Raw genomic sequence first — 8,777 nt, 5'->3', positions numbered from 1 at the left:
ATGTCCTCTCTCTGCTGCTGGAGGACAAACTGTCCACATGTCCTCTCTCTGCTGCTGGAGGACAAACTGTCCACATGTCCTCTCTCTGCTGCTGGAGGACAACCTGTCCACATGTCCTCTCTCTCTGCTGAAATTAGTTATATCATTAACATGAGTTTCTTTGTCTTTCTTCCCATAGAAACTCCACCTGGACCACTTCCTGTTTGTCTCTTTCCTGTCCTCTCTAACCCCAGCCAGTCGAAGCATGGCCGCCCATCCTGAGCCTGGTTCTGGTTCTGGAGGTTTCTTCCTGTTAAAAAGGGAGTTTTTCCTTCCCGCTGTCACCTCTCCTGCTCAGGATGGAGACTGAGACGAAGTGAAGTTTTGACTCAATCTGCTGCTTCTTTATAGAGAAACTTTCACCGATTGGTTTTTAGAAGACGTCCCAAAAAAGACAGAAAAAAAGTTTAGAGTTCCATCTTTAAACTGGACTTTAATATGTTGAGAAACAAAATAAAAACAGTTTTTCTGATTTTCCATTGAGTTTTCTAATCTTTCAGCTTAAGCGGCCATCAGAGTGTTTCTGTCATCATAAAGTGTAGATTTTAACTTTCTATACAAATAAAACACTTGATTTCTGCTGCAGCAAACACAAAGAAACCTAAAAGATATTTTAGGTTTAAACTTTAATCCTCACAGACCCCAAACCTGGTGCCAAATTAAAGGGAATTCATTTTCTACATGAAACTAAAAATAAAATCGTTCCATGGACAAACAGAGGAGATCATGGAGACAAAGTCTGATTTTCAGGAACAACGGTTTTGGTACCTTATTGAACATTTAGTATCTGAAGCAGTTATTCAACAATAATTTAATCTGTCATGTCGACAAACGATTTAAACGGTCTTTAAATTGTCTTCACTGCAGGAAACTAATGTTTTAGGTTTTCTAGGGTTACATTTGTGTGGGATAATAAGTCCATTTTATCAAGAAGGGAAAAGAAAATATGGCTTATTGCACTTTTCCAGAGATGGCTAATTTATGAAAATGTGTCTCTTCTATCCACAGATGTTGATTTCTGTAGGTTTGGATTTCTGGTCCTTTTTAAATTCAAGAAATTGTCATTTTTACCATTTTTAAAGGTGAAGTATTTCTCAATCTCACACTTAAATGCAGATAAATGTATTAAACCCTTGTTATATCCACATCTGTCAGTCTATAGAAGGGTTTTGAGGTTTTACATAAATTCACCCCCTGAAAATTAAACCTCTGCTCCTTTTCTATAAATAGTAAATTGGCTGCCATTCAAAAAGTATTTGTCCAGTTTTGAAAATTAAAAAATACTGTTTAATTTTCAGCCTAAAACAGTTAAAATCTTCACCAGGGATTCCTGCTTTTATTAAATAAGCAGAATTAAATATATTCTTCTATTTATAGTTTGAGAGAAACCATCAGCACCTTAGAGCTGAACAAGAAATCAGAATTGATTCATTTAAAGTTTTACTTGGATTTAATTAGAAATATGAACATATAAGTTACATTAACATGTTCAGACTGGCTTTGTCTCTTGATGTTAACAGTTTTATTTTATAAGGAGTTGTGTTTTTGACTCAGAGTTTATCTTTAATGTTTAATTTAAATACAAACCAGATGTTTCATGAAGTTAACGGAAACCCGAGCTAACTGAAGCCGGGATTAAATCAGGATTAAACGCTGACTCAGTGAAACCTCAGGCCTCCATCTGGACTGCACAATCACCGCCCGGTTCTGGAACCGAACCGGCCTCCAGAACCCGAGTTCTGGTCCGGATGCGTCCGGCCCAGCAGGACCGCGGCGGAGATAAGATGGCCGCCCGGAGCCACACGGCCGGAGGGAAGGGCCGGCCCGAGCCCGGCCCAGGTCCCACCGGGTCCAAACCCCGAACCTCGACGCGTCTGTCACCGGCAGAGCTCTAATAACGACACGGGGAGGGAAGAACCGGTACCAGAACCGCGTCCCGGCGAGGAAATCACCGAATAAGAGTCCGAGTGTGCGGCCGGACGGAGCGGCAGCCATGCTAGCTAACAACACGCTCCCCGCCGAGCCGAGTTAACGTCTCCCGGAGACCCGAACCGCCCGCACGGCCACCGAACCGGGCGCCCCGAACCTCCACTCGACCACCCGGCCCACCTCCGGCCGGTCCTTACCATTTTAATTCGAGGGTTTGTCCGCACTGCGTCGCCTTCAGCTCGGGCTTTTTTCAGGGGGCTTGAAGGTAGCAGGGAATGTAGCCGGCCGACCGGAGGAGGAGGGGAAGGGACCGAGGGGCGGGGCTAATAGGCAGAGCCGGCGGGGCGGGGCCGAGGTGGGCGGGGCCTAACCGCGAGGAGATTCTTTCAACAAGATAAATCAGAGATTATTACAGAGGGTGAGGGAGGATTCTTATTATAAATAAGGAAGGAATTTAAAATAAAAAACATAAATTATTACTTATTTTATTAGTTTAAAATATAGATGTTTTTTATTTAAATCAACTACTTTAGCATCTGTCCTACAGAGTCAGCCATCAAACTCAAAGAAGAAGAAGAGATTATCATCCACCACCGAGAGGAAAAGGGCGATAATGTTTTTTTCTTCGTGTGTGCGTTTGTTTTTCTGACTTGTTAGTAAAATATCTCATGAACCAGTGGACGCATTTTAATTAAACTTTCTATTAGTAATCCTTAAGGTGCTCAGCTACAACTGGTTCCAATTCAAGATGGCGGACACTGCTAACTGGTCTTAGAAAACTAAATGTCTAAATCAGCCGATTTTACAGATGTTGAGCTGAAATTTGTGGAGGTAGTAGCTGAGCATCTCTTGAACGTACACTGAGCACAACACACACGCGACATCTTTGTCTTTAACTTTGGCAATAAAAGTTGGAGTCAGTTCCATTCAAAATGGCCACCACAGCTAATCTGACCTTAGCCGACACAAAAACGTCTCTAACGTTTCTGACGCATGTCTGTAGCAGTTTAGATGTTAAATCTGAGACATGCAGAAAGACGGCGCGTGAGAGACGAGATCTGACTGATTCATCAGGAACTTCTGCTGTTATACGAATAAATGTTATTATTATTATCATGTTTTCAGCCTGTGTGTCTGCGCCTCCCTAACAGCTGTAATTTAGACAGATCGAGTTAATTTGAGAGGAAACCAACAAGCAAGTAAACACCTGGGTGCCTAACAACAAAGGGTTAAACCTGTATAAACAAATACATTTTTAGTTTCAGAGAGACGACTGTGAGAAACAGAGTCATATCCAGAGTCTGGAGGACATCTGAAATGTCTGAACGGCCTTCAGTGATGTGGGAATTAAATTATTAAAACTATACGTTTGAAATAAAACTGTAGTTGTTTATAAAGTATGTTTTTATGGTATATAAAGTAGTAAAACAGTTCAGGGTTAATCTAATGAGGGAGGATGGAATGAAGGAAAACAGATGAACATGAGTTGAGTCTTAAAATAAGAAAAAAATATGTGAAAAGAAAGAAAGAGTTTTAATTGAATGAGTTTGATTTAATAAAAATCCGTCAGGTTTCCACTTCCATCGGATCTGAAGCAACATTTAGCAGTTTATTCCAGAAAATCTGCTGAAGTTTGTATCTGTGGAAACAAAGGAGCAGAAGTGAATTTATCTGCCACAGATAAAACCTGAATCTGAGGCGTGAGGACGGGCAGCAGGTGGCGTACCAGGACCGGTTCTGGTTCCTGCTTCACCTCCTCAGCTCTGCTGTTGTCTCTGTTTTATATCTTCTATAAGTCTGCTTTCTCCTGTCTCCTTTAGAAAAGAATCATAAAAAACAAATAAAATTAAAATAACAAGCTTCCTGTCAGACGGAGCTGGAAGCACTGATGGTGTTTTAGTTCATTTAAAAAACAACCTTCAGATAAATTTAGGGTTTAATTGTTATAAAGGATAATTCTGCTTCTCATTGATCAGGTTTGATCTTTAAACTGGAACAATCTGAAGAGGAAACTGCTGCTTCCCTCACTTCCTGTTTTTAAATCTTGTTTAGAAACAGATTTTTACTCCCTGACCTTCAACATGAAGACTTTCACCTAAATGTGGTTTTATTTCTGTTTTAGGTGTTTCATATTTTCCTCCTCCTGTAGGTTTATGTAGTTTTTATCTTTCATTCGGCTCCACTTTGATCGGTCTTCTTGTTTTAAAATCCTATATGTCTAATTTATTTATTTCCAAGAGAACGAAGGAACATTCAGAACCCTCTCTTGGCATTAAAGGGACAGTTCAGATCTTCTGAAGAGTGTTTCTCTGGGCTGCAGGTCTGTGGGGGTTCATATCAGTTTTCTACTTTTCTTCTCAAACCCGTCTCAATTTAGTTTCCATGAATTCTGCAGCTCCAGGACTGTATTTTGACTGGAGCTCAGAAAACGTCTGAGGCTCCAGTTCTCATTTCTAAAGCACTCCTGCAGATAAAAATGATAAACATGGAAGCAGAAGTAACGTGCACGGCCAAGAATACCATTTCATAAACTGTGAACACAAATGAGAACACATGATTTTTTTAAAAAGTGGCCTCAAAACGCAGCTGGTGGCTCTGAAGTCTCTGAGCAGTGAGCTACCTGAGTATCTTACCTGTTGCAGATAAGTCTCTGAATGATTCTGACAGGACCGATGAGCTGAAGGCTAGTCTGAAGCAGATTGGAGCACTTCCTGTGCAGCTTGGCTCACTTCCTGCAGGACTTTCTGACAGATTAATAATCTTTTAGAAGAGCTGTAATGTGAAACTGGTGGGAGTGAGGATTTAAATCACAACATTCTCAGGAACTTCTGTGAAATTAAAAAAATTGTGTTAATCGGATCAGAATAAAACTATTTCTCCAAACTGAGGTCATTCAGAGAGCTATCTACAGCAGGTAAGATGTTAACTGTTAATAACCTTTCCACAGAACCCCACTTTAAACATTTCTTTAAGACATAATTTTGTAGTTTCTATTTCTTCCTTCCACCAACCTGTTGGGTCCGCTCTGAGCTCCAGCGTTAGTCCGGGGGCCGCTGTCATCCAATTAAAGCCTAACGATTTACATACTGTGATAAAAATGTCCCTCAGCCACCTGGGATCTGGGTTTCCATGGCAACGAAACAAAAAGGTGCAGCTAGTTTTTAGGAGGATGCTGGAAGCTGACTTTGACAGAACGATTGTAAGTGACCCTGCCTTCATTGTTGCTGCTACAAATAAAAGAGATTGATTAAAATCCGCCCGGATACAAAAAAAACTCCTAATCTAGCCTTTCACACGCCTCCTCTTCCTCTGTCTTCGACATCACACCTTCCTCTCATGTTCCAGGTTAACTCCTCGCTGCTCAGACCGCCACTCTAATTGCAGCCATTACAGGAGAGAAATAACCTGCCGCAGGAAGTCGGGTCAGACCTGCCGAGCTTCCACTCCAACTCGGAGGTCAAGTGCTCCTTCAAGACTCACTTATGATTATCTGTGAATGAATCAAATGAAAGTGATGTCAGAGGGCGACCGCTGCTGCTCAGGATCATTTCCAGCTCTGATGATCGCAGAAACTGGGATATTTTCACTGGGGGCGGCCCTGGACGGGTCATCAGTCCATCACGGGACAACAAACGGACAAATGAGACACTTCTTCAAGGACACACCCCCACCAGCCTCCAGCTAACCTAACATGATGTTTCTGGACCAAAAAGGCTTTAACTAAAGGCCTAAGATCGCTGTGATACTGTGTGTGTTGGGGATGACTCTCAGCTACTACCACCCAGCTCGCAGCTCTTCTGTTCTTGTGTTACAACAAAATGTCTGCTGTGGTCCAAGTATGGATCCGCTTTCATTGAATGGATCTTGAGTGTCCGTCAGTCTGAAGAACTAAGATGGGTTCTGACTGCATCTGTCAAAACAGAACTCACCCTGTCACCCATCACCCTGTCACCCTGTCACCCTGCGTCACCGCAGACCTCCTGATGGTCTCTGACAGCCGATGACTGATGGAAGCGCCGGCCTCCTCCCCTCTACATCTACAGAGGGAGAGTGGGCGGCGGAGACGATTGTCTTTTTTTGTGAATTGCTTTCAGCCAGGCATCGGTCTTCCCCCGCATGACGGGATGAATGGGTGAATCATTGATTGGAGATAGGGAGCAAATCGATTCCTGGTGACCCATGATGTGAGGGTGACCCGGGAGGTCCGCTTCAGGTTTTTAACATTTATTGTTTTTAATGCCTGAGCGGCCCAGTCAGGGTTAAATTCGACGTCGTTAATGGAAGTAAATGGGCTTCAGGTTGATCAGCCAAACTGTGGAGTCCACTTTGAGGCACTGAAACGGCTTCAGCGCCGTCATTTCTCCTCCTGAGAGGATTTTATTTTCTGGATCAGAGGTGAAACTGTTGAATCTAAAGCTGCAGAAAGAATCCGAGGACACGAAACAAACTCGACCTGCAAACAAGTCCTGAGATGACCCGTTAGTCCAGATGGAGGGACCAGAACAGCTGAAGCCATCGAAGCCACTTTAATGAACGTCACATGCCAACACACAATGACTCAACAGCTGTCCTTTTTAACAGCAGCCACAATGAAGGAGGCAGCACCTGCCTCATCCTCCCCCCTCCTCCCCCACAGCACAGGACCAGGAGGCGGGCCTCCAGCGGTCAGCTTCAGCTGCGTCGGCTGCTTCGGCTGCTTCATCTGCATACTGTCTGACTCGCTGCGCCGAGTTCAGCCGTTCTCCTCTTTGAAGGCAGATGGAGGAAAACAATGAGGCTCTTCATCGAGAAGAGGAGGATTCTGGGTCATCACCCCCCCCAGCTGGTCCACAGTGTGATCATTAACCACGAAAGGGTCAAAGGTCAGGCTGATTACAGGACAGAGTCCTTGAAGGAATGCATATCACCCGCCGTCAGCTGATGCTGACAGATGATGGAGCTTTTAGCTACTTTTGATATTTTTAACCTTTAGTTGCTGCTGTTAGCTTCTTCTAGCTAGCTTTCTGCTACATTTAGCTTGTAGCTAGCCTTTAGCTCCTTTCAGTCCAACACGGCTCACGATGTTACCAGAGTTCTTCCAGAACGTTGTTTTTAGTTTAAAGTCAGCGGTGGGCAATATGCATTCCTTTAAAGAACGTTAGAGCTGTGTCAAAATAAAAGCGTTTAAAACAAAAAAACTTTGAAGACGTTAAAGTTTAAATATTCAAGCATCAGTGGAACGTGTTCCTGAGAGAAACAACAGATTTTATTTGACTTTAATTTGTTCCTTCGGTTCCACTTTGTCCCGACATGCATTATTAACCTGCGTCTCTGAGAACTGGGTCAGAACCGCTCTGCAGAACATGACTCAGCACCGAACACCAGGAGGCCATTAGAACCTCCCAGAGCTCCAGCTTTCTACATTTAGGTTCTCAGCATGAAGCAGAATGTTCTGCTGCAGAACGTTCTACAATATGAGCAGAACGTTCTACCATCAGCTGCAGAACATTCTACAATCAGCTGCAGAACGTTCTACCATCTGCTGCAGTGTGGAGGAACACTGCGTTCTCTGACATTAAACCTCTACACTGTTCTCTGTTTGACCCCAGAAACATCTTTACTGAGATAAAAACTTTGTTCTGTCAGCTGAAGTTAGAACCCAGGAACCTGCTTGGTTCTTGTCTGCTGGCAGAGAGAACGGAGAGAACAATGCCAGCAGAAGATCCAAACAGGAATGTGGAGGAGAAGCGAGCGACCACAATAAACCCGTTCTTTTCTTCTTCTGTGGTTTGGCAGCGTGACCTTCTGTTGGTTCTTCGAATGAAAACAAAGTCAGGGAGCGACAGAAAGCAGGAGGAGGGGCCGTCTGGGGGTCACTTTAATTGCTTTTCTTTGCTGGGGGGGAGGAACTGATGGACTGAAGAGGTCTGAGAAAGACCGTGTGTGTGTGTGTGTGTGTGTGTGTGTGTGTGAGTGTGTGTGTGTGTGAGTGGAACTGCAGGTATCTGTTCCGTTTGTGTTTACATATTTACATGGAACCAGGTTCCCTGTTTGTATAAAGCATGTTTATATAAGTGTGTGTGTGTGTGTGCATGTGTGTGTGTGTGTGGTACAGGAACATCTGTTCAGGCACGGGCCAGATGGAGCGTGTGTGTGAAGGCACGAGCTGCATTCTCCTCCAGCCTGCTGCTCCGGCACTCCGATAAGAAGAGGAGGCGGCCGGGGGTCCGACAGATGTGTCAGTCTGACACCAGAGGCCCCCGGAGGCGACTGCGCGACCTCTGACCTCTAACACACTTCGTTTGTCAGCCTGAATGAAAGCAATAAAAACACGGACAGCCGTCACTCTGAGGACCAATCAGAAGGAGGGAGGATCACCTTAAATATAACATGTTTATCTCAACACTTGTAGGCAGATTGGTACAAAAACCACATAAATGTGACACGAATAAATAAATGTAGATATAAATAATAGATTATAGATAAATAAATAGAGTCAGGGTGTTTTTAGGCATTTCTACTTTAAGGCAGAAGGTGAATTTCCTGCAGATAAAACCACGCTCTCTTTTCCAAAGAGGTGAAGAAAAAGTTCAAACTGTAAGGAAACAGAGCGTTCTCCAGCGTTCTCCAGCGTTCTCCAGCGTTCTCCAGCGTTCTCCAGCGTTCTCCGGCGTTCAAATCAAACCAAACCGAGCCGAGCCGAGCCAAGCCGAGCCGAGCCGAGCCGAGCCGAGCCGAGCCGAATCAAACCGAGCCAAACCGAGCTGAGCCGAGCTGAATCAAACCGAGCCAAACCGAGCCGAGCCGAGCTGAATCAAACCGAGCCAAAC

General features: G+C 44.1%; 1 protein-coding gene across 1 annotated transcript in view; it reads right to left on the bottom strand.

The window, feature by feature from the left end:
• cfl2 (cofilin 2 (muscle)) overlaps nt 1-2,323 on the bottom strand; it is a 5,093-nt gene extending 2,770 nt beyond the window's left edge. Inside the window, exon 1 of the mRNA XM_017407586.3 lies at nt 2,166-2,323. Within this exon, the coding sequence (XP_017263075.1) occupies nt 2,166-2,168 (3 nt within the window). The 5' untranslated portion in view covers nt 2,169-2,323. The remainder of the gene's footprint in view (nt 1-2,165) is intronic.
• Between the last annotated feature and the right edge of the window lie 6,454 nt (nt 2,324-8,777).

This window comes from Kryptolebias marmoratus, linkage group LG10 (assembly GCF_001649575.2).
Source record: "Kryptolebias marmoratus isolate JLee-2015 linkage group LG10, ASM164957v2, whole genome shotgun sequence".
NCBI classification, from domain to species: domain Eukaryota; kingdom Metazoa; phylum Chordata; class Actinopteri; order Cyprinodontiformes; family Rivulidae; genus Kryptolebias; species Kryptolebias marmoratus.
The sequence above is the reverse complement of the archived record's forward strand: the minus strand, read 5'-3'. Positions and strand labels throughout refer to the sequence as shown.